The sequence below is a fragment of the Miscanthus floridulus genome, chromosome 10 (genome assembly GCF_019320115.1).
Source record: "Miscanthus floridulus cultivar M001 chromosome 10, ASM1932011v1, whole genome shotgun sequence".
NCBI lineage: Eukaryota > Viridiplantae > Streptophyta > Magnoliopsida > Poales > Poaceae > Miscanthus > Miscanthus floridulus.
The window spans coordinates 47,056,455-47,082,940 of NC_089589.1; the positions used below are offsets into that span (position 1 = coordinate 47,056,455).

The 26,486-nt window shown below is 51.5% G+C and overlaps 1 protein-coding gene across 1 annotated transcript; it reads left to right on the forward strand.

Annotated features, from left to right (window-relative positions):
- The first annotated feature begins 587 nt into the window (after nt 1–587).
- On the forward strand, nt 588–16,360 carry LOC136488560 (uncharacterized). The gene is made up of 3 exons (XM_066485455.1): nt 588–800; nt 15,273–15,473; nt 15,545–16,360. Exons 1-3 carry the CDS (start codon nt 588–590, stop codon nt 16,358–16,360), a joined length of 1,230 nt encoding a protein of 409 aa, XP_066341552.1.
- Nucleotides 16,361–26,486: the final 10,126 nt, after the last annotated feature.

Sequence of the window (26,486 nt, forward strand, 5' to 3'; positions counted from 1 at the left end):
TATCTTCAGTTTGCATCGCATGGTTTAGTTAGCTTTGCATGTTTACTTTATGTTATACATGCGCACGAGCATGTTGTGGTCGCCGTGCGTGTAGGGGAAGTGGCCAAGAATAGCTCGCCATGATCCGAATGATCGGGAGTGGGGGACGTCGCACGCGTGAGGATGGACGCGCTACTAGGCGACGTGCAGTCGGCCTCCGAGAGCTCTGCTCTCTCTGTTTTTCCATACAATAAAAGAACGCAAGATCAGAAAATGCTGCAGTTGTTAAGCAGCACCAAACCGTGTGTCCAAGTGATAGCGTTGAGTTTGTGTTGGCTTTCACGGTTGTGATTGTGAGCTCGCCGGTAGTCAAGAACTCTGGTTGAGAACTGACAATTGGCATCAGAGCTGTGAGAGAGGGCCTAGCGCGCCGCCATGACGTCGCCGAAGCGTCGAGGCCGTTCGCCGCTGCTGGCGGGCATGAAGGAGAAGGGCAGTGGCTCCGGCAGCAAGCTCCATCGCGCACGCCGTCTCCAAGCCGCTCGCCGTCGCGCCGTTCGTGGACCCACGACGCCCACCGTCCGAGAACGTGGTGCCCACGGGAGGTCATGGTCGAGCGCGTGTTCCGGGAGATGGGAGCCTTAGGCAACTGGCCACAGCTGACCAAGACGAACTATGATTCGTGGTCGCTGCTGATGAAGTTGAAGATGCAGGCTCGCCACCTCTGGGAAGCAGTCGAGGACGACGACGTCGACTTCCACGACGACCGTTTCGCGCTAGATGCGATCTGCTCCGGCGTGCCCCCAGAGATGGTGCCCACTGTAACAACCCAAAAATCCATACACTAAAAAAAACCAACTATAAAATTTTTCTTAAAACTTCCATGTGTTGATGAGTGTCATGTATAGAAACCCAACCTAAGAGATGCATTAGGTCTAACCCCAACCCAAGTCAACACATAAGCATGGCATAACTCTTGGCATAAACATGTGATTTAAGTTCCCTAGCTAAATGAACCTTTCATGCACATTAATACCACTGGTGATTTGGATTTTCATTCGCTTTATGTAATGCTTAACAACTCCTTTGAAGACATAAACCATAAAGTAATTATTACTCAAACCAAAGAATAAATGCTTAAAGAGAAAACTATTTCCATTTTTGTATAACAAAAACTCCACCAGATTTGAATTCGAATTCTAAAAAAACAAATTTGAATTCAAAACGAAGAAGAAAAACAAAATAGAAAAAAGAAAAAGAAGAGGGAGGCCTCGCAAGCCGCCTCGGCCTGCTCGGCTTCGCGGCCCAGCCAGCCCAACCGCACCCGCCTTCCACCCAGCGCGCGCGCACGCGACCCACGAGCTGGCCCAGCACGCCGCTCACGCCCACGCGCTCGTCCGCTTTGCCTGATGTCGCTGCCACTAGACCCCACCCGTCAGCCTTCTTGTTCATCTTCTCCGCCCACGCCTCAACTACCCGCGTGACCGGAGGCCGACAGCGCTGGTAGGAGCGAGCCAGGGGGTCACGCCCGGGGCATTGCCTTGTTCCCCTTGCGTCGTGCCTACGCAACCACGTGCGGGCCGTTGGATGCAATGCACGCGCCTCCACCGCTCGATCGCCGTCCGCCATGGGTGCCATGGAGCTCGGCTATAAAAGCCCCGGCCCCGGGAGCCCCTGAGCTCTCTCATCGCCCCGCCACCACTTTGTGGCCGTCCACTGCGCACCCAAGCCAAGAGAGGAAAGGGAGAAGAGGAGGGAAAAGGAGGCGCCATCGGAGCACCACCGAAGCCGTCGGAGCAGGAGACGACGCCACGATCGGCTACAGCAGCGCTGCACGGCTTCCGGAGCTACATGGCCTCGAACCGCCACTGCATCACCATCCTATCTCCCACGACACCAACGGTGAGCCCCGGTCTTTCCCCAGCTCACCGCCGGACTTTGCTGTTTAGGCCATGGCGCTCCACACCGGGAGCGCGTAGGCCAAGGCCGTCTCCGGCCTCTGGGTACACACGCACACACGCGCACATCCGCGACCATGCCGTGACCGCCCCACCGATGCCCCGTAGTGCTCCTGCGTGCCTCGCCGTCGCCGCCATGCCGCCGTGGATGCCATGGAGCCCCTACCGGCCACATGAGAACCCGAGCCCCGCCTTGAGCCCTAGACGCCCTCGTCGTGCTCCCACGGACCCACAGAAGCTCTTATCCGCCCAGCCGAGCCACCAGGGAGCCTACACGCATGACCTCATCACCGACGAGCACCGCTAAGCCACCGACCGCCGTGGCCAGCGCCCGGGGAAGCCCTGGCCACCACCGTGACCCTACCACCATACTCGCCGGGGCCTAGCAAAGCTTTCCCCCACCTTAATTGGATGCCAGCGTCGCCGTAGGACCACACCGGCGAGCACATCACCGGCGGGAGCGCGCTGGAGATGAAAGCAGGGGATTTCCCCTTGCCGGCCGCACACGTGCATGAACCCAGTGCACGTAGACCATGCCGAAGGAAGGAAGGGTGGACTCGGTCCACCGAGGACCCAGCCTACGGTCCATGGACCATGAACACAGGTCCACCGTGAGCCACACGGCGTGGACCGAACAGTAGACGAAGCCTAGTGGAGGCCCATGGCAACGACGTGGCAGCATCACAGCATGCCATGTGTCCGGGCCGGCCCGGCCCAGATTGGCCCAACCCGAGCCCGCCAGAGCCCGTTTGAGACCTAGTCCGAGTTGACCGTTGACCGATCAACGTTGACAGTTGACCTGGCCCCACATGTCAGTGTCACAAAGACTCAGGACCCACATGTCGGTGAGTGACGCCATGCTGACGTCACACGGGTCCCACCTGTCAGTATCAACATAGCCAAGGTGACGTCATGCTGACGTCACGATGACGTCAGCTGCTGACATCAGCAGCACTGGCCCCACACGTCAGTGACCCTGACCCATTGACCGTTGACTCACCGTTTGACTTGACGTTGGCTTTGGTTGGACCCACATGTCAGTGACCCAAGAGCCTCTGGCCCCACCTGTCGGAAACGATGACGTTGATGACGTCATGCTGACGTCAAGATGACATCAGCAGGACCCCACTTGTCAGCTCGGAGACGAGATGATGACATCATGCTGACGTCATGCTAACGTCAGCATGCCACGTGGACCAGTCACAACGTGACACGTGTCAACCCAGGATTAATTCGGCCTTTTTCCATTTTCAGAAATGATTTAAACTTCGGAAATTCATAACTAATTCATACGAACTCAAAAAAATACAAGACTAGGACCAAAATCCATCTAAAATCAAGCTCTACGCAATGAACCCATGTTCGAGTGCATTTGGCTCCTTTGAATTTTCATTGCTTCCTTATGCTATTCTATAGACGTCGCTAACGTGACTATAATGCGATCGTTGCAGACTCGGAGGAGAACCAGACGGACGAGGATCGTGAGTACCGTGAGGAGTACGGAGATGACTACACTGAAGGTGCCATATCCCACCCAACCTCGTAGCACCTATTGCGCATGGCTAATATAGAACTGCTATTGCTTTATTTTACTGTTATAATCATACTATGATAGGACTTGCATGGTAGTATGCTTACTTGGTGGCCTCTACCTTGACGCAACCTTATCCCTGTATACCTTGCTATTAGGCTAGACACACGCTTACTGCTATATTTCATTGCTTGTACTTCTAATACACTTATACAACATTAATGCGTGGTGTTATCTAGACTATGGGGAGAGTGCTGCGTGTGTGACTTGGGTGTGTGGAGGGTGAGGGTTGTGTCGACCAAGTTGGAGTATACGACGAGCCTGGGGCAAGTCTTTCCATGGGGTGCTACCTGTGGTGGGTAAATGGTATAAGAGGTGGCCCTAGGTGTGAACCTGTGATGGGAGGAGCCCGGGGTGGAGGTGCTGTGGTGGCATGGTAAATGGAAACCCTAATGAAGACATTCTGGCTTGGTCATCCCTAAGGACTTACAAGTACTCAGACTCAATGGGAAGCCTTACGTACCACTCGCCCTATATGGTGCAGGACGGCCGGACTACTTGGTAGGATATTGCCACTACTGCTAGGTTGATAGCGGATAGTGCAAGGAGGTACGGGGCGCGGAGGATTTCCCCCACACCCTTCCGAGACTTCATGGAGACCTTGTGGACCTGGCTCATGACTCACAGTTTCAGCCACTCCAGACTAGACTTGGGGTGAACCAGGGCTGAATGGTAGAGTGGCATTATCCTAGGCTAGCAAGCGGCCGGAATCAGCCCAGTTGATGACGGTCAGCGAGGAAGGCATATCTTGTGGTTATGTAAAACCTCTGCAGAGTGTATGGTTGATCGATCGATACATGCGCTGACTTGTCGGATATGGACCTTTCCTGGGTTTCGCTTAAACTAGATAGAGAGATGAGTCCTTCTCTTCTTCCCCCGTGAGAGAGTGTCGGTCGTAGCCTGGGGCTACGGGCCTTGAGACAGTGCCGAGAGGGAGTTGGCCTATCGACTGAGCGATGGTATGGTTTGGTGATGATGTGGAGATGGTGGTATGTTGATCCCATGATCGAAACATGGCTCCAGATGGGAATGGGGTGGAATGTGTGTGGGAATGGTGTTAAAACTTGACCAACTATACTTGATATGCTATTGCATAGGAAACCCCAGCCTTATAGGTTCCTTTAGATTATATCTAACTTGCATCCAATTTCCACAAAGCAATGCTCATAGGGTGGGAGTGGCCAGTACAAATCGTATTGATAAATTTTGGCACATAGGTTCTGCTAAGGAGTATAGCTCCGAGGAGTTTTATAGTTGAGGGGTTCGTGCCTACGCTCGAGTTTGGTGATCTTATCTTCAGCTATTCTGAATGAATACTACTTTTGATTCTGCCAATACGGCGATGTAATAAATTTTGTAATTCTGCACTATTTGTACTCTGATATTATCGTTGTATGGATGTGGTATTCGACTGGAAATTGGGTAATATGATCTACAACGGTCTTATTACACTTTGACTTTGTGGATTTCCCTTCGTGGAAATCAGGTCGCTTCAGTTGGTATCAGAGCCATACTTGACCATAGGACGAAACCCTCAGAAATGGACAATAGAATAGGACGTGAACAACCCTTCTTTCTGTTATATACCGACCCTGCATTTACTTTTATGCAAGGCTTATCTACTATTGACCTGCTAACACCTGTTTCCATAAACCATGCAGATGGCAATGAACGTCGACTGGCCGCCTCTAGGACCGCTACCTCTGGACCACGCCAAGCTTACATTCGACCTACGTGAGCTCGGGGGTTTTGCACAAACCCTCTTCTGAGTTCTCATCACGCTAGGAGTCCTCGACGAGTTTGTCAAGGTCACCTGCACCGGGAAACCAGCTCAGGAAGGAGGAATTGAAGGACCGATTGTCACCTCAGTCGAGTTCCCAGCTAGCACTACCTTATCTTCTGTCCCAGCTTTCACCAAGATGACTATAGAGGACACAGTCGAGGAGGGACTGTAGGCTATCTCACACAAGGCACTTCGCAGAGTGATGAGGGACCACTACGAGTACCTGAAGATGACAGAGTTCCATCTACTTCCCCAGGCCCTCGACCTCAGCCTTACCCCGAGTGAGCAGAGTTTCGCAGCCGGTAGAGTTATCTTTGCCGAGGAGGACAGATGCCTTCGTGTCTCGGCTATCCACCTACTGGAGCAGGACAGGTACGTGACCCAGCAGGAGCAGAGGAGACGTCAGGACCAGGCCCTTCTATGGGAGCACCAGGAGCAAGACTCGCAGGGAGCATAGGAGCGAGCTAGTCTACTTGAGACAGTTGCCAAGCTATAGGACGAGCTCAACCGTTGTGAAGAAGTCCACAGAGTCGAGGTCGCTGACTTACAGGACAAAGCCACCGACCTAGGCAACAGGAACTGTTACCTCGACAGCAAGGTCTTGGAGCTGTAGAGAGAGTTGGACGACAAGAAGGCCGAGTTCAACCGCAAAGGAGATAGAGAGAGGTCCAAGGGGATTGATATGCTGAAAATCCAATCTCGGAACAAGACCATGACTCAGGATCTGGAGGAGTTCAGGAAGAAGGCCATTCGCAACTAGGGTCACCTGATCGAGGCACTCAGGCAGAACGAGTAGTACCTACAGGACAAGTGTGAGAGAACTTGGTAGGCTTGGCAGAAGTCTGACAAGAAGCGCCTCAGGGAGATGAAGGGTATGTGGGACCAGCTACCCAAGGAGATTCGCAGCAAAACGAAGCCTAGGATAGAGGAGTTCAAGTTAGCCCCGACTCGCCTCAACCTAGATGCCTGCCCTACCCTACCTGGAGCCAAGCCTACTAAGGAGCTCGCCGAGGCCTTGAAGTACGTGTCCTGACTTCACAAGTCTAACGAGGAGATCGAGATCGAGAGCAGTCGTATCCCAGCTACGGTGTACGAGTTAGAGTAGAATGACCCTGCATGGTCATGAGTCATGTCAGTAGCTTCCAAAAGTTGTACCCCATGATGTACCCCTTATGAGATGTATTATGAGACATTATGCATAGTACGATTCTCGCACGTCTTCAAGTGTAGCTACTGGAGATGATGCTATGTAATAAAACCCATGTAATGAATGTTTAGGATCTCATTGCATCTTATGGATCTTATTGCTTCTTTGTAATGAGTGTTGGATAGTATAAATGATTTTCTTTAAATCATCAAAAAATCATGTATTCATATTGAATTATAAGCACTTATGGCACAAACACTAAATTCTCTATGATCCGTGTTGCAGATGTCGAATCGCCGATCTAATCGCCTAATGAACCATGGACGTGCGCCCACCCTCGAACCAGTCGAACCAAATGGGGGGCGTGGTGGCAACAACCGTGGCTGTGGCTGTGGCCATGGATGTGGAGGGATACCTTTCAACCTGGAGAATACTCCACCGCCTGAGGAGAACATTCCACCACCACCACCACCGAACCTGGCAGAAGTGATGGCACAACAGACCCAACTTCTTGTAGCTCTTGTAGAAGGAGCAAACCGTCGCCAGGGAGGTTAGAAGAATGACTTCCAAAGAAAGCTGGAAGGATTCCTGAAGCTAAGGCCACCTACCTATGATGGCACCGACCCTGACCCGCTTGTAGCCGATGACTGGCTCAAGGAGATGGAGAAGAAGCTTGACCTCACTACTTTCACCGACGATGAGTGTGTTGGAGCTGCCACACACCAGCTCACAGGTGCAGCACGCACCTGGTGGGACAGTTTCAGTGATTCCCATGAGGACCCTGCTAACATCTCGTGGGATGAGTTCGCTGAAGCATTCACTGAGTATCACATTCCTAAGGGTATCATGGAGGCCAAAGCTGAGGAGTTCCGCAACATCAAGATGGGAAAGGACAGGGTGACTGAATACACCACTCGTTTCACCAACCTTCTGCGCTATGCACCTTCCTATGTCGTGAACTCTGTGAAGGAGAAGCTGTACTATTACCGCAAGGGACTTAACCCTCACATCAAGCTGAAGTTTGGCGGTATTGAGAGTAACACGTTGTGTGCTCTGGTGGATCGTTGCATCCAGATTGAGAAAGACCGTGCTGAAGCTGGAGAAGAGTATATGGAGAGGAAGCGTAAGCCTAAGGAGTCCTCCCGTGGATGTGATCGCAAGAGGTTCCGTAGAGATGCACCATCCAGGGAACGCTCTCGCCACAACAGGGATGACATCCCTGGATCGAGTAGGGGTAGTGGAGGCTACACCACCAAATACTCCCGCCCTACTCAGGATCGTTACACCCGGGACTGTTATGCTCAGGACCGTTATGCTCAGGACCGTTTCAACCATCTCCACTCAGCAAATGAACGCCCAGCACAGAACCGCTCTGCACCAAGCACTGGAAAATGGAAGGCACCCGCGCCAACCCCTACAGGCGGTATGCCTTTCACCTGCTTCACTTGTGGCCAACCAGGTCACAAAGCCGCTGAGTGCCCACAAAACTCAGCTGCTCAGAAGTCTCAGTTCAAGGGATCTGCTACTCATAGACGTCTCAACCATCTGGACGCCGAGGAAGCACAGGCTGCCCCTGACGTTGTGTACGGTATGTTTTTAGTTAATGGCATACTGCATTAGTTCTATTTGACTCTGGAGCAACTTGTTCTTACATATTATCCAAGTTTGCACGAGAGCATGACTTACCTGTAACCCCATGTGGAAAGCCTATCATCACCAGCTCACCTTTAGGAGACCTAAAATGCACCCACATCTGTAAGGGAGTGAGTCTTACCATTGAGGGTCTTATCTTTAAAGCCGACCTAACCCTGTTACCTTCGATGAACCTAGATGTCATCTTAGGTATGGATTGGTTAACCATTCACCGAGGTATCGTATCATGTTCACCTAGATATGTCCAAGTGACCCACCCATTAGGCCAAGTCATTAGATGTGAACCTCAGTCTAGAAAGTCTACTTCTATCTTGTGTGCCCTTAAAGCCAGTTCAGAATCGCAGAAGGAGGAGAAGACAGTTTATGATGTGCCTATGGTCAGAGACTATCCCGATGTATTCCCTAAAGAATTACCGGGTATGCCACCAGACCGTGATGTAGAGTTTATCATTGATCTTTTACCAGGAACAGGACCCATTGCCAAGAGACCCTATCGCATGTCAGTTGACAAACTGGCTGAGCTCAAGAAACAGCTTGATGAGCTCATCTCGAAGGGATATATCAGACCTAGTGCTTCACCCCTGGGGATCCCCTGTTTTGTTTGTTAAGAAGAAGGATGGCTCGATAAGAATGTGCCTTGATTACTAGAACTTGAACGCAGTCACCATCAAGAATAAGTACCCCCTGCCAAGGATCAATGATTTGCTTGATCAGCTTCGAGGTGCCAAGTATTTCTCCAAGATTGATCTTAGATCTGGCTATCATCAGATGAAGATTCGAGAGTGACATCCCGAAGACAGCTTTCGTGACTAGGTATGGGCAGTTTGAGTTCACCGTGGTGTCCTTTGGACTCACGAATGCTCTAGCATACTTCATGAACATGATGAATAAGATTTTCATGGATGATCTGGATAAGTTCATGGTAGTATTCATTGATGACATCCTTGTTTATTCACCCACCGCCGAAGAACACGAACATCATCTGAGAACTGTGCTTGAGAAACTAGCCCAACATCAACTCTACGCAAAGTTTAGCAAGTGCGAATTTTGGCTATAGGAAGTTGCCTTCCTAGGCCATGTACTATCAGCTGAAGGTGTCACAGTTGACCCGGCCAAGATTGAAGCTGTGAAAGAGTATGATCAACCCCGTAATGTGACAGAAGTCAGAAGTTTCTTGGGATTGGCTGGATATTATCGCCGATTCATCGAAAACTTCTCCAAGATAGCCCGCCCGATGACCAACCTTCTAAAGAAGACTAAGGAGTTTGAATGGATGCCCGAGTGCGAACGAAGCTTCCAGGAATTGAAACAGAAGCTTACCACAACTCCTGTGCTAGCATTGCCTAATATCAGCAAAGACTTTGTAGTCTATTGTGATGTATCCCGTCAAGGACTTGGTTGTGTACTGATGCAAGACAGAAGAGTGATAGCATATGTGTCTCGACAGTTGAAAGAACACGAGAACCATTACCCTACTCATGATCTTGAGTTAGCAGCAGTTGTGCATGCCTTGAAGATCTGGAGACACTACTTGATAGGCAACAAGTGTGATATCTACACCGATCATAAGAGCTTGAAGTACTTTTTCACTCAGAAAGATCTAAATATGAGGCAACGCCGATGGCTAGAGTTGATCAAGGACTATGACCTAGAAATTCACTATCATCCGGGAAAAGCTAATGTAGTTGCAAATGCTCTCAGTCGCAAGAGTTACTATCACACCTTGATCACTAAATCCGTACCACATGAGCTCAAGGAAGAGATTGATGATTTCCAACTTGAGATACTACCACATGACTTGTTGCATGAACTTCACATATAGTATGATCTCACAGATCGCATCCGTCAAGCTCAAAAAAGTTGCGAAGAGATTGAATATCTCTGTGGTCTGATGAAACTAGGCTACAAGACCAACCACCAGGAAGATGAACAAGGAACCATCTGGTTCAAGAACAGAATCTGTGTTCCATCTAACCCAGTGCTACGAGAGGAAATTCTATCAGAAGCTCACGATTCCAAATATTGTATTCACCCTGGAGGTTCAAAGATGTATCAAGACTTGAAGAAACACTTTTGGAGGAAAGGCATGAAGACAGACATTGCAGGACATGTGGCATGATGTGACACCTGTAATAGAGTCAAGGCCGAACATCAAAGGCCGACAGGATTGTTAAAGCCTCTTGACGTTCCTGAGTGGAAATGGGAGAGCATATCCATGGATTTTATAGTTGGATTGCCCCGTTCACAGAAAGGCAATGATTCCATCTAGGTGATTGTTGATCGTTTGACCAAGATTGCTCACTTTGTACCAGTTAAGACCAAAACCGATGCTGAAAAATTGGCAGATCTATATGTTGAACATATTCTCATACTGCATGGAGCACCCTCTAGCATTGTATCTGATCGTGGTCCTCAGTTTGTGTCCTGATTCTAGGAAGCTCTGCACAAGTCCATTGGAACAAAACTTGATTTCAGTACCGCTTATCACCCACAGACAGATGGACAAACAGAACAAGTAAATCAGATCTTAGAAGACATGCTTCGCGCTAGTGTACTGAATTATGGCTCTGATTGGGAGAAATGCCTACCCTATGCTGAGTTCTCTTACAACAACAGCTACCAAGCCAGCATCAAGATGTCGCCGTTTGAAGCTCTGTATGGCAGACCTTGTAAGACACCCTTGATGTGGTCCCAACCGGGAGAAAGATCATTCTTTGACTCTGGCTACACTATCCTTATCTCTTTGAAGAGTACGTTACGCTTTAATCTCGAGGACGAGATTCTGTAAAGGGGGTAGGACTGTAACAACCCAAAAATCCATACACTAAAAAAATACCAACTACAAAATTTTTCTTAAAACTCCCATGTGTTGATGAGTGTCATGTATAGAAACCCAACCTAAGAGATGCATTAGGTCTAACCCCAACCCAAGTCAACGCATAAGCATGTCATAACTCTTGGCATAAACATGTGATTTAAGTTCCCTAGCTAAATGAACCTTTCATGCACATTAATACCACTGGTGATTTGGATTTTCATTCGCTTTATGTAATGCTTAACAACTCCTTTGAAGACATAAACCATAAAGTAATTATTACTCAAACCAAAGAATAAATGCTTAAAGAGAAAACTATTTCCATTTTTGTATAACAAAAACTCCACCAGATTTGAATTCGAATTCTAAAAAAAACAAATTTGAATTCAAAACGAAGAAGAAGAAAAACAAAATAGAAAAAAGAAAAAGAAGAGGGAGGCCTCGCAAGCCGCCTTGGCCTGCTCGGCTTCATGGCCCAGCCAGCCCAACCAAGCCCGCCTTCCACCCAGCGCGTGCGCACGTGACCCATGAGCTGGCCCAACACGCCGCTCACGCCCACGCGCTCGTCCGCTTCGCCTGATGTCGCTACCACTGGACCCCACCCGTCAGCCTTCCTGTTCATCTTCTCCGCCCACGCCTCAACTGCCCGCGCGACCGGAGGCCGACAGCGCTGGCAGGAGCGGGCCAGGGGGTCACGCCTGGGGCATGGCCTTGTTCCCCTTGCGCCGCACCTACGCAACCACGCGTGGGCCGTTGGATGCAATGCACGCGCCTCCACTGCTCGATCGCCGTCCGCCATGGGTGCCATGGAGCTCGGCTATAAAAGCCCCGGCCCCGGGAGCCCCTGAGCTCTCTCATCGCCCCGCCGCCACTTTGTGGCCGTCCACTGCGCACCCGAGCCAAGAGAGGAGAGGGAGAAGAGGAGGGAAAAGGAGGTGCCACCGGAGCACCACCGAAGCCGTTGGAGCAGGAGACGACGCCACGATCGGCTACAGCAGCGCTGCACTACTTCCAGAGCTACACAGCCTCGAACCGCCACTGCATCGCCATCCTATCTCCCACGACACCAACGGTGAGCCCCGGTCTTTCCCCAGCTCACCGCCGGACTTTGCTGTTTCGGCCATGGCGCTCCACACCGGGAGCGCGTAGGCCAAGGCCGTCTCTGGCCTCTGGGTACACACGCACTCACGTGCACATCCGCGACCACGCCATGACCGCCCCACCGGCGCCCCATAGTGCTCCTACGTGCCTCGTCATCGCCACCATGCCGCCATGGATGCCATGGAGCCCCTACCGGCCACATGAGAACCCAAGCCCCGCCTTGAGCCCTGGACGCCCTCGTCGTGCTCCCACGGACCCACAGAAGCTCTTATCCGCCCAACCGAGCCACCAGGGAGCCTACACGTGCGACCTCATCACCGGCGAGCACCGCCGAGCTGCCGACCGCCGTGGCTAGCGCCCGGGGAAGCCCTGGCCACCACCGTGACCCTACCACCATACTCGCCAGGGCCTCGCAAAGCTTTCCCCACCTTAATTAGATGCCAACGCCACCGTAGGACCACACCGGCGAGCACATCACCGGTGGGAGCGCGCCAGAGATGAAAGCAGGGGATTTCCCCTCGCCGGCCGCACACGTGCATGAACCTAGTGCACGTAGACCATGCCGAAGGAAGGAAGGGTGGACTCGGTCCACCGAGGACCCAGCCTACGGTCCATGGACCATGAACACAGGTCCACCATGAGCCACACGACGTGGACCGAACAATAGACGAAGCCTAATGGAGGCCCATGGCAATGACGTGGCAGCGTCACAGCATGCCACGTGTCCGAGCCGGCCCGGCCTAGACCGGCCCAACCCGAGCCCGCCAGAGCCCGTTTGAGACCTAGTCCGAGTTGACCATTGACCGATCAACATTGACAGTTGACCTGGCCCCACATGTCAGTGTCACAAAGACTCGGGACCCACATGTCGGTGAGTGACATCATGCTGACGTCATGACGACGTCACGCGGATCCCACCTATCAGTATCAACACAACCAAGGTGACGTCATGCTGACGTCATGATGACGTCAGCTGCTGACATCAGCAGCACTGGCCCCACACGTCAGTGACCCTAACCCATTGACCGTTGACTCACCATTTGACTTGACGTTGACTTTGGTCGGACCCACATGTCAGTGACCCAAGAGCCTCTGGCCCCACCTGTCGGAAGCGATGACGTTGATGACGTCATGTTGACATCAGCAGGACCCCACTTATCAGCTCGGAGCTGAGATGATGACATCATGCTGACGTCAGCATGCCACGTGGACAAGTCACAACGTGACATGTGTCAGCCCAGGATTAATTCGGCCTTTTTCCATTTTCAGAAATGATTTAAATTTCAGAAATTCATAACTAATTCATACAAACTCAGAAAAATACAAGACCAAGACCAAAATTCATCTAAAATCAAGCTCTACGCAATGAACCCATGTTTGAGTGCATTTGGCTCCTTTGAATTTTCATTGCTTCCTTGTGCTATTCTATAGACGTCGCTATCGCGACTATAATGCGATCGTTGCAGACTTGGAGGAGAATCAGACGGACGAGGATCGTGAATACCATGAGGAGTACGGAGACGACTACACTGAAGGTACCACATCCCACCCAACCTCGTAGCACCTATTACGCATGGCTAATATAGAACTGATATTGCTTTATTTTACTGTTATAATCATACTATGATAGGACTTGCATGGTAGTATGCTTACTTGGTGGCCTCTACCTTGACGCAACCTTACCCCTGCATACCCTGCTATTAGGCTAGACACACGCTTACTACTATATTTCATTGCTTGTACTTCTAATACGCTTATACAACACTAATGCGTGGTGTTATCTGGACTATGGGGAGAGTGCTGCGTGTGTGACTTGGGTGTATGTGGAGGGTGAGGGTTGTGTCGACCAAGTTGGAGTATACGACGAGCCTGGGGCAAGTCTTGCCGTGGGGTGCTACCTGGGCACCCCTGGAATGGATACCTGTGGTGGGTAAATGGTATAAGAGGTGGCCCTGGGTGTGAACCTGTGATGGGAGGAGCCCGGGGTGGAGGTGCTGTGGTGGCACGGTAAATGGAAACCCTGATGAAGACATTCTGGCTTGGTCATCCCTAAGGACTTACTAGTACTCAGACTCACCAGGAAGCCTTATGTACCACTCGCCCTATATGGTGCGGGACAACCAAACTACTTGGTAGGATATTGCCACTACTGCTAGGTTGATAGCGGATAGTGTAAGGAGGTACGGGGCGCGGAGGATTTCCCCCACACCCTTCTGAGACTTCATGGAGACCTTGTGGACCTGGCTCATGACTCACAGTTTCAGCCACCCTAGACTAGACTTGGGGTGAACTAGGGCTGAATGGTAGAGTGGCATTATCCTAGGCTAGCAAGCGGCCGGAATCAGCCCAGTTGACGACGGTCAGCGAGAAAGGCAGATCTTGTGGTTATGTAAAACCTCTACAGAGTGTATGGTTAATTGATCAATACATGCGCCGACTTGTCGGCTATGGACCTTTCCTGGGTTTCGCTTAAACTAGATAGAGAGATGAGTCCTTCTCTTCTTCCCCCGTGAGAGAGTGTCGGTCGTAGCCTAGGGCTACGGGCCTTGAGACAGTGCCGAGAGGGAGTTGGCCTGTCGACTAAGCGATGGTATGGTATGGTGATGATGTGGAGATGGTGGTATGTCGATCCTAGGATCGAAACATGGCTCCAGATGGGAATGGGGTGGAATGTGTGTGGGAATGGTGTTAAAACTTGACCAACTATACTTGATATGCTATTGCATAGGAAACCCCAGCCTTATAGGTTTCTTTTGATTATATCCAACTTGCATCCAATTTCCACAAAGCAATGCTCATAGGGTGGGAGTGGCCAGTATAAATCGTACTGATAAATTTTGGCACATAGGTTCTGCTGAGGAGTATAGCTCCGAGGAGTTTTACGGTTGAGGGGTTCGTGCCTACGCTTGAGTTTGGCGATCTTATCTTCAGCTGTTCTGAATGAATGCTACTTTTGATTCCGCCAATGCGGTGATGTAATAAATTATGTAATTCTGCACTATTTGTACTCTGATATTATCGTTGTATGGATGTGGTATTCGACTGGAAATAGGTAATATGATCTACAATGGTCTTATTACACTTTGACTTTGTGGATTTCTCTTCGTGGAAATTAGGTCGCTTCACCCACCTTGGCGACCAAGCCGTTAGCCAAGGAGGCGTGGGAGGCGATCCGTTCGATGCGCATCGGTGACGAGCGCGTGAGGAAGTCGATGACGTAGAGTCTCCGTGCTGAGTACGAGCAGATCACGTTCCGCAACAGGGAGTCTGTCGAGGACTTTGCCCTGCGCATCTCCAACATCGTGCAGCGGCTAGCGATCCTCGGCGACCTAGAGCCAGAGCCAAAGGTGGTGGCCAAGTACCTCCACGTCGCTCGACCAAGGTACAAGAAGCTCGTAGTTTCCATCGAGATCCTCCTCGACATCGACACACTCTCCGTTGAAGAGGTGACTGGGTGGCTCAAGGCGGCGACCGATGACGAACCGTCATCGACAAACTACTGCTCACGGAGGAGCAGTGGCTGGAGCGCTACAAGGAGCGGGACAAGGACTTCGGCCACGACAGATCGAGCTCTAGAGGCCACGGCAAACGTCGGGGAAGAGGCCACGGTCATGGCACCGGCAGCGGCAGTGACTCACGGGCTGGCTCGAACTCGGGCCAAACCATCGCCGATGATGCGTGCAAGGCCTGCGGGAAAAAGGGCCATTGGGCCAAGGATTATCGAAGCAAGAAGAAGGTGGAGCAGGCCCACGTAGCCCAGGATGATGAGCCCAGTTTGCTTCTCAAACTCAATACTGTCCATGATGAGAGGGTTTGTCCTCATTCCGCAGTGTCGCCGCCGGCTACATCTCCGCCGATTCCCCCATCGATCTACGACAATGACAGCCAACTCCACTTCACTGAGAGCAAGGTGTTCGCCGCCTTCGCTGAATCTGGCGACCGAGACCTGAAGCGATGGGTCCTGGACACGGGCGCGTCGAACCACATGTCTAGGGCACGGGCGGCATTCTCCAGCCTCGACGCCGGTGTCACCGGCTCCGTTCGGTTCGGGGACAGCTCCATCGCCCGCATCGAGGGGATTGGGACCGTCCTGCTGTCCTGCAAGAACAGCGAGCACCGCGCCATCGCCAACGTCTACTACCTGCCCTGCCTCACCGCCAACATAATCTCCGTCGGCCAGCTCGACGAGATCGTGTACCAAGTGCTGGTGGAAGATGGCGTGATGCGGGTTTGTGACGAGGAGTGGCGACTCCTTGCCAAGATCCACCGCAACCCAGGCCAGCTCTACGTGCTCAACATTGACATCGCATGGCCGGTCTACCTGGCAGCGTAGGGCGATGAGGAAGCCTAGGTGTGGCACGCCCGCTTCAGCCACCTCCACTTCGTCGTGCTGTGCAAGATGGGCAGGGATGGCCTTGTCTGTGGCATGACCCTGCTAACCCAAGTGGAGAAGGTGTGTGATGCCTGCCTCGCCGACAAGCACCGACGGGCGTCGTTCCCTCAACGTGCTCTGGGGCACTCGTCGGAGGTGTTGCAGTTGCTCCACGGCGACCTCTGCGGGCCCATTTCGCCACCGACACCGAGTGGAAATCGGTACTTTCTCCTTCTCGTCGATGACTACTCACGGTACATGTGGCTGGCTCTACTTCCCAGCAAGGACGTGGCGCCCACGGCGATCAAGCGCATCTAGGCAGTCGCGGAATGCAAGTCCGAGAAGCTGGTTCGTGCACTCCGCACGGACAGAGGAGGAGAATTCCTAGCGAAAGACTTCAAGCAGTACTGCGCCGATCTGGGACTTCATCGCGAGTTGACAGCGCCATACTCCCCTCAACAAAATGGCGTCATTGAGCATCGCAACCAGTCCGTGGTCAGGACCGCCCGGAGCATGCTGAAGGCAAAGGGGCTTCCGGGCGAATTCTGGGGCGAGGCGGTCACCACGGCCTTCTATCTACTCAACCGATCCTCGTCCAAGAGCGTGGGTGGCAAGACCCCCTACGAGCTCTGGACCGACAGCGTCCCTGGCGTTCAACACCTGCACACGTTCGGCTGCATCGCACACATGAAGGTAACAACGCCAAACTTGAAGAAGCTCAATGACAGGAGCAGGCGCACCATCTTCGTCGGCTATGAACCTGGCTCCAAGGCATATCAGGTGTATGACCCAGTGACCCAGCACGTGCACGTCAGCCACGACCTGGTGTTCGAGGAGGCGGCACAGTGGCTCTGGACCCAGGGCCAGCGCAGTGAGGTGGATGACTTTGTCGTTGAACACCTGCCACTGCCCGGATCGACCACCACGACAACGACATCGAGCACGACTTCATCGGCCAGAGCTGCTACTACACCTTCGGCCTCACCGGCATCATTAGTCCACGCTTCAACGGCTCAAGGCACAGGGAGCAAGGCACTGGAGCACGATGTCGGGCACAACCCCACTGCAGGACGCGACCTCAGTGGAGTTCGTGTCGCCACCAGGTGCCGGCGCATCGCAGATGCTGGATGCGGACCACGACGATGATGCCCCACTTCGGTACCGTGACATCGACAATGTGCTTGGGCCAGCCATGCCGCCGGGTTTCGTCGCACGGTAGATGGAGGAGCAGCTGCTGTTGGCAAGCGAGGCCGAGCCAGCATCGTTCAAGGAGGCGCTGAAACATGAGAACTGGCGCCACGCCATGCTCGACGAGTTCACCTCTATTGAGGCGAACGACACTTGGAGCCCGTTGACCCACCACCAGGGGTGCATCCAATCAGCCTCAAGTGGGTCTATAAGACGAAGCGGGATGAAGCCGGGCTCGTCACCAATTTCAAAGCCTAGCTCATCGCCAAGGGGTATGTCCAGCGCCAGGGCATCGACTTCGACAAAGTATTCGCCCTAGTTGCACGCCTGGAGTCCATGAGGCTGCTGCTGGCGCTCGCTGCAAGCGAAGGGTGGGCTGTACACCATATGGACGTCAAGTCCGCTTTTCTGAATGGTGAGCTCCTGGAGGATGTCTACGTCGAGCAGCCGCCGGGGTTCGTGCTGAAGGGCCAAGAAACGAAGGTGCTCCACTTGATCAAGGCCCTCTACGGACTCCGTCAAGCCCCACGAGCATGGTACTCCAAGCTCGATGAGTCCCTGATGAAGCTCGGGTTCTGACGGAGCACGTCGGAGCATGCTGTCTACCTCCGCGGTGTGGGCGCACGCCGCCTCATCGTGGGCGTCTATGTGGACAATCTGGTTATCACCGGAGGGGATCCACGAGACATCAGCACCTTCAAGGAGGAAATGAAGGCGACATTCAAGATGAGCGACCTCGGGCTTCTGCGCTACTACCTCGGGCTGGAGGTGACGCAGATGGGGAGCGGCATCACAGTCTGTCAAAGTGCCTATGCTACAAAGATTCTGGAAGGCGCCGGACTGATGGGATGCAATCCAAGTCACACCCCCATGGAGTCCAGACTTAAGCTCAGTAAGTCCAGCTCTGCTCCTCCAGTTGATACAACAAAATACAGGAGCATAGTGGGCTCTCTCCAGTACCTAGTGAATTCAAGGCCGGACCTGGCTTACTCTGTGGGATACATTAGCCGGTTCATGGAGAATCTGACTACAGAGCACATGGTGGCTGTAAAAAGGGTGATGAGGTACATTGCTGGAACCCGCACTTCGGCTGCCACTACTAGAGGAAGAAGGAGGCACAACTCATTGGCTACAGCGATAGTGACTTGGCCGGTGACATTGATACAAGGAAGAGCACCACGTGCGTTCTCTTTTTCCTTGGCTCCAGCATCATCACATGGCAGTCTCAGAAGCAAAAAGTGGTGGCCTTATCTTCATGCGAAGCCGAGTACATTGCCGCCACTACTGCAGCCTGCCAGGGTGTTTGGTTGGCCCGTCTCCTTGCTGAGTTCAGAGGCGTGAGGAGCAGGGCCATCACATTGAAGATCGACAGTGAGTCTGCCATTCGACTAAGTAAGAACCTAGTTTTTCATGACCGCAGTAAACACATAGATGTGAGATATCATTATGTACGAGAATGCGTCGAGGAGAACAGGGTGATACTGGAGTCCGTTGGGATAGTTGAAGAGCTTGCAGACATTCTGACGAAGGCATTGGGGCGAGAAAGGTTCTGTGAACTGCGCTCCAAAATCGGCGTCATTGTTGTGCAGACCATGAACAAGGCTTAGGAGGAGATTTGTTAGTAAGTCTAGTTCATAGGATGTTTTTATCTTCAGTTTGCATCGCATGGTTCAGTTAGCTTTGCATGTTTACTTTCTGTTATGCATGCGTATGTCATGCTGTGGTCGCCATGCGCGTAGGGGAAGTGGCCGAGAATAGCTCGCCATAATCCGAGTGATCGGGAGTGGGCGACGTCGCACGCATGGGGATGGACGTGCTACCAGGAGACATGCAGTCGGCCTCCGAGAGTTATGCTCTCTCTGTTTTTCCATACAATAAAAGAACCCAAGATCAGAAAACGCTGCAGTTGTTAAGCAGCATCAAACCGTGTGTCCAAGTGATAGCGTTGAGTTTGTGTTGGCTTTTCACGGTTGTGATTGCGAGCTCGCCGGTAGTCAAGAACTGACACTCCCAGCCCTATGTTACCTCGTCCGGTGCCGTATTGTCGAGTACCAGGATTGGTCTGTCCCTCGGCACTCATCCGACGACGACGACGACGGGTACAGAAGGAATAGCGAAGACAATGATGACAGCAGCGACAGCAACCATAACCGCCGCCACCCTAGGCTGGACGGCGGGAGGAGTCGTTCGTCCTGGGGCGCCAAGTCTGTGCATCTCGCCGGCGCTGGAGACGACGCACCGTCGCTGGGCAACGGTCGGGGGCCCACATTCAGGTCGCATAGGACCGTTCTCGTCGGTTCGTTCGCGTGCCCGGTCATTGGGCCGCGAGGCAGTGCGCTGCTGCGTGTCGGGTCGCGTGCGGTCGCTGGAACCGAGAAGGCAAAAAGCGGTCAGGCGGCCACACACGAGGTTGACCTCTCGCTGTGTCTACATCAGTCGCCTGTGGCAGATTCGGGCAAATCTCCTGGCCCCACGCTGGAGCAGACGGCCGCGCTTCCTTCCCATGTCGTGCGAGCCATACTGCGCTGACGTCGCGCCCCTCGATACCCGCGGTGACTGTGGCTACCAGAACCAAGGCTTCATCGCAGCGCTGCTACGCGAGGATTGGTCGCTGTTCGTGGGGGCGCGCGCCGCTGGCCGTGCGGACTCGGTCAATGGACCGGGCGTGCCGCAGGGCTCGGTGGCAAGGGCAGCTGACGTGTGCCCTCAGGGCACTGACGAGCTCGACGCTGCTGGGCTGCACCAACCCGAGCTGGGCCCAACCTCCCCGTCGCTGGGCTGCTTGCATACTTCTAGCCCACACTCTGCTGCTACCTCTCCTATCGGGGAGCTGGCTTCTGCCTGGGCCTCCCCTTCGCTGGACTCCGTGGCCCACCCTGGCGACACCGAAGACCCGCCCTAGCTGGGATTATCTCTGGGCCGACTAACCACGGCCATCACTGTGACGCCGTCGAGCCTCCCCCGCCGGCTCCCCCTGTTGCCGAACCGCCTACACCCCCTGCGCCAGTTGCCGGTACGCATACAGCAACCGCGATAGCATCATCCTTCATCGACTCCATCAAGCTGCCGTTACAGGAGCCTCTGATCAAGACTCCGCCGCGCGCCCGGGCTGCGAGGGCCGTCGACGACGGTTGGGTTCCACGTCGCAGCGACCGTCTAGCCGCCAAATCGGCCTTCCGCGACCCTCAGCCGGAGAAGAAGCAGGCGAGACGTGTCATGCTGAACAAGTGGGCAGGGAGACCCGAAGACGCGGTCACTAATACACCAGACGCCACGATCGCCACCAAGTTCCACGAGACTTTCGCTGACCCTGTATCGTCGTCTAAGAGGGAAGCGATGCGTGAGCTCTTCCTCATGCGCGGTGTCCGCTGGACGCGGACGGCGGCGAGGCTGGACTGAGCGCCGCCGCTGTCGTCGCAGCAACGTTTTCCCCATGAGTGCTAACCATCTTGTCGTCTGTAACGCACGAGGCTTGAACAGCCGTGCGCGTCGCTACGTCGTCAGGGATATCGTCGATCAGCCGCGGGCCTCGATTGTAAGTCTGCAAGAATCCAAGGTCGCTGACCTCTCTGTAACAATGAACAATGACGTAGCAGGATCTGATTTCGATTACGCTTGCCTCCCTGCTGTTGGCGTGGCTGGAGGCGCTGTGGTCTCCTGGCGCCGTGACCTGTGGTGCGCTTCCTCGACATGTGTACGTCGTTTCTCTATCACCACGAAACTTACGCCTCTGAACGGCCACGGTGAGCCATGGTGGCTCACCAACGTCTACGGCCCTACGGCGAGGGCGGACAAGGCGGACGTACTTCCTTCAACAGCTGCGCGACGTCCGTGCCCAGGACCATGGCTCCTTTGTGGCGATCTTAACTTGATTTACATGGCCAGCGACAAGAACAATGGCAGGCTCCACCGCGGACTTTTGCGTCGTTTCCGCAGCGTCATTGACGATCTGCAACTGGATGAGATCCACCTCTCCGGCCGCCTATTCACCTGGTCCAATGGCAGGGACCAACCGACGCTGGAACGCCTGGATAGGGCCTTCGCCACGGTGGAATGGATCGAGCAGTACCCGAGCCATCAGCTTCGCTGCCTCGCCTCGGACTGCTCTGATCACGCGCCTTGGCCAAGGCGCTGAGGAGCTGGCGCACCACCTGTGTTGGCAACATTTGGCTGCAACTCGCTGCGGCCAGGGTGGTCATCTACGAACTCGACGTCGCGCTGGAGACACGGCTGTTAGTTCTAAGGTTCTTAGATATGTTCATCGGATCGGGATTCTTAGCATAGTAATAGATCAATCGGATTTCACAGAGAGAGATTGAGGGATAGGTGATAAGTAGCAAACCGTCAAACGCCGTAGTTGTTGAAGCTCCGGCCGGGCTTTCGTTGGCGGACGCCATCTGCGCGCCGGCAGCGACGGTCGGTGGAGAGGGAGTCGGCGCTGTGGCGTCCTCGACGGCGGCGTGAGCGCCGGGTGGCGTTGCCGGCGTCGGTGGTACTTCCCGTCGCTGGCAGCGCCCCTACTTTCGATCGGGTCTAGGGTTTAGGATGTCGGTGGGGTGACTGGCGGCGCGGTAAACCTCGTGTCGCGAGCCCCGGCCCCCACCTTCCTTTATAGCGCTGTGCGACGGGGGCCCACCAACCATGTAGGGTTGGGCGCCCCCGATCAGGGCGCGAGGACAAGGCCCAGTTAGGCCGTTGGGCCTAACTGGTGGGAGATCAATACTAACATTCTCCCCCTTGATCTCTCATCTATTCTTCGTTCTTTAATTTCATACTCAAAACTTCCAATTCATATTTTTCTTGCTTTCATCCTATTTCATCACAGATTAGTGCATAGAACTGTCCCATCGTCACAGCAATTAGTGCCGTTAGACTAACAGTCACAATACAATTCTCCGTTTTGAAATGTAAACTTTCTTTGGGCCCTTCGTATGTTCGGGAATCATAGGCTTTCCCTTAAACCCATGCCGGCTACGTGTTCTCTGAACACGTTGGGTGGTAAGCCCTTTGTGAGCGGATCCGCGAGCATTTTCTCTGTACTTATATGCTCAAGATTTATTATATGATCCCGAACTTTATCTTTCACAACATAGTACTTTATGTCAATGTGTTTGGCAGCACCACTTGACCTATTGTTGTGAGCGTACTGTACCGCTGGATTGTTATCACAATACAATCGCAGTGGTTCATTTATATCATCAATCACTTTCAATCCGGGTATGAATTTCTTCAGCCAGTTCACTTGCCCCGTTGCCTCATAGCATGCTACAAACTCGGCATACATTGTCGAGGATGTAGTTACGGTTTGTTTGGAGCTTTTCCACGATATAGCCCCTCCTGCGAGAGTAAATACATATCCTGACGTGGATTTTCTTTCGTCTCCCGCATAATCAGAATCTGAATACCCCTCTATCTGCAGGGAATCAGATCTTCTATACGTAAGCATGAGGCCTTTCGTACCCTGCAAATAACGCAGGACTTTCTTCACTAATTTCCAATGTTCAATTCCTGGATTCTTTTGATATCTGCCAAGTAACCCGGTAACAAAAGCTAGGTCAGGGCGTGTACACACTTGAGCATATTGTAAACTTCCAACAGCTGAAGCATACGGTACCGCTTTCATTCGGTCAATTTCATATTGGTTCTTGGGACACTGATGTTCCCCAAATCTATCGCCCTTGACTATAGGAGCAGGTGAAGGACTGCACGCATGCATACTAAATTTCTTCAGGACCTTTTCTATGTATGCCTTTTGCGATAATCCTAGAACCCCTTTTCTCCTGTCTCGGTAAATCTCTATTCCTAAAACGAACGAGGCCTCACCGAGATCTTTCATATCAAAATTCGAGGACAAGAATTTCTTCGTTTCCATTAGTAGATTGATATCACTGCTAGCAAGCAAGATATCATCCACATATAAAATTAGGAATATGTACTTTCCATTCCTGAACTTTGCATAAACGCAATTGTCCTCAACATTTTCTTCAAACCCAAAAACTTTTATCGTTCTATCAAACTTCAAATACCACTGTCTTGAAGCTTGCTTCAATCCGTAAATTGATTTCTTTAGGCGGCATCCCATATTTTCCTTTCCTTTTACGACAAAACCTTTCGGTTGTGCCATATAAACATTTTCTTCCAAATCCCCATTTAGGAAAGCCGTCTTTACATCCATTTGATGTAACTCCAAGTCATAGTGGGCTACAAGTGCCATTATAATTCTGAAGGAATCTTTACATGAGACTGGAGAAAACGTCTCATTGTAATCAATCCCTTCTCTTTGCGTGAAGCCTTTCGCAACGAGTCGCGCTTTAAATCTTTCTATATTCCCTTGGGAGTCATATTTCGTTTTGTAGACCCATTTACAGCCTACTGTTTTGGCTCCTTTAGGAATATTTTCTAAGTCCCAAACTTTATTGGTACTCATTGATTTCAATTCATCTTCCATGGCCTTAAGCCACTTTGATGAGTGGTCACTTCTCATGGCTTCTTCAAATGAGGTTGGATCGTCCCCCATCTGACATTCTTCAGTTTCATAAACTTCATAGTCATCAGTAATAGCTGATCTTCTTATTCTTTGAGACCTTCTAGGTGCCTCCGGCACTTGTTCCACATTGGGCTGTTGTAGTTCTTCCTCATGTGCAACATTTGGTTCTATAGTTTCCTCAAGGATAGGCTCCTCAAGAACAGGTTCCTCATGTTCATTCATTGTCGCCACGGGAGAACTTGCAACAGGTGTTGGCACTACAGTGTCCTGCACTGTCGGTGCAACAGTAGCAGGTAGCGTGAAGAATGGTTCTTCAACCATCGGAGTGGGTACATGTACTCGCTTCTCCTGTAGGCTGATTTCTCGTGCTACCATGCTCCCCCTGATCATGTTATCCTCCAAGAACACAGCGTGTCTTGTTTCTACAATCTTCGTATGTCTGTCAGGACAATAGAAGCGATATCCTTTCGATCTTTCTGGATAGCCAATAAAATGGCAGCTGACTGTCTTGGAGTCTAACTTTCCTATGTTCGGGTTAAACACTTTTGCCTCAGCTGGACAGCCCCACACACGCAAATGGTTAAGTGAGGGTTCCCTTCCTGTCCATAATTCATACGGTGTTTTAGGCACCGATTTACTTGGTACTCGATTAAGTATGTGAATGGCGGTTTTCAGTGCCTCCATCCATAAACTAATCGGTAATGTGGAGTAACTCATCATGCTTCTTACCATATCCATTAAGGTACGGTTACGTCTTTCAGCCACTCCATTCTGCTGAGGCTCCCCCGGTGTGGAGTACTGAGCAACTATGCCATTTTCCTGTAGGAACCTTGCAAATGGTCCAGGAATTTGGCCATATGGGGTATGTCGCCCATAGTACTCTCCACCTCGGTCTGATCGTACTATCTTTATTTTCTTATTGTGCTGATTTTCAACTTCAGCTTTGAATATTTTGAATTTATCCAATGCTTCCGATCTTTCTTTAATTGGATAAATATTGCCATAACGAGAGTAGTCGTCTGTGAATGTTATAAACGAGTCATAACCATCCACACTTTTCACAGGAAAAGGACCACATATATCTGTGTGGATTATTTCTAAAATTCCTGTGCTTCGTTTGGCATCTTTCTTAATTTTCTTGACATACTTTCCTTTGATGCAATCAATACATTGCTCTAGATCTGAAAATTCTAAGTGTGGGAGAATTGATTCCTTAACCAATCGTTCCATTCTCCCCCTCAAAATATGGCCCAAGCGACAATGCCATAATTTCGAAGAGATAGTATCAATTCTCTTCCGCTTCTTAGTTACATCCGTAGATGGGGAATCATTCACATTCTCATCACATACATTGTTCGCATTCTCAGCAAGAGATAATAAATAAAGCTTGTCTTGTCGGAAGGCAAGACCAACACATTTATTATTAACCAGTATCTTACACTTGCCATCACCAAAATGGCAATCAATTCCATCATCATCAAGTTTCGAAACACTTATCAAATTTCTACGCAAGGAGGGAACATAAAGTACTTCTTTAAGTCTAAGTACAAAACCATTATTCAATTCTAAAGAAAAATCTCCAATGGCTTCAACATTGGCTTGCAGTCCATTTGCAACTTTAATCGTTCTTTCTCCTCTTTGCAAGGTTCTCGTCCCACTTAACCCCTGTAAAGAATTTGCAACATGAGTAGTTGCTCCTGAATCAACCCACCAAGTGGATTTATCATAACATAAATACAGAGATTCATCTACAAATGTAATAAATTCATCACCTTTCTTTAGCAGAGATTTCAGGAAGTCTGGACAATCCCTCTTGTAGTGTCCCTTCTTGAAGCAGTGCTTGCACTGATCTTTTTCAGCTCCACCATACTGCTGATTCTCAGAATCCTGGGGTTTCTTTCCCTGTGAACTAGAGGAAGAGGACTTATCCCACTTAGGTTTTCCTTGTGGTTTAGAATTCTTGCCATTAAAGTTCTTTCTTTTGTTGTCCTTCACAAAATGAGCAGATTCACCTTGTGAGGACTTTATCCTCTCCTCTTCTTGAGCACACATTGAGATAAGTCTTTCTATGCCCCATCTTTCAGGCTGCATATTATAGTTCACAATGAAGGTGTCATATTCTTTCGGCAAAGAAGCAAAAATCAAATGAATTAGGAAATCCTCCTCCTTCAAATTCATCTCTTTTAGCTTAGATGCCGTAGTGTTCATCTTCAAAATGTGCTCTCTTATGCTACCACCAGTGAATTTCTCATTCACAAGCTTCTTAATCAGTGAACTTGCTGTGGCCTTGGTAGACCCAGTAAACTGACTCTTGATTTTCTCAAGATATTCTTTAGCAGTAGCACATTCAGGGATTGAGCCCCTTATCTGTTCTTCTATGGTGGCTTTGGCTACCAACAGGCACTTGCGGTT

Bases quoted from the DNA above. Each gene is read 5' to 3' on its own strand.
- LOC136488560 (XM_066485455.1), top strand. From the start codon at position 588: ATGGTCGAGCGCGTGTTCCGGGAGATGGGAGCCTTAGGCAACTGGCCA. The intron at 801-15,272 runs GTAACAACCCAA...GAGTACGAGCAG, and splicing joins CCCCAGAGATGGTGCCCACT to ATCACGTTCCGCAACAGGGA. The intron at 15,474-15,544 runs GTGACTGGGTGG...ACGGAGGAGCAG, and splicing joins ACACACTCTCCGTTGAAGAG to TGGCTGGAGCGCTACAAGGA.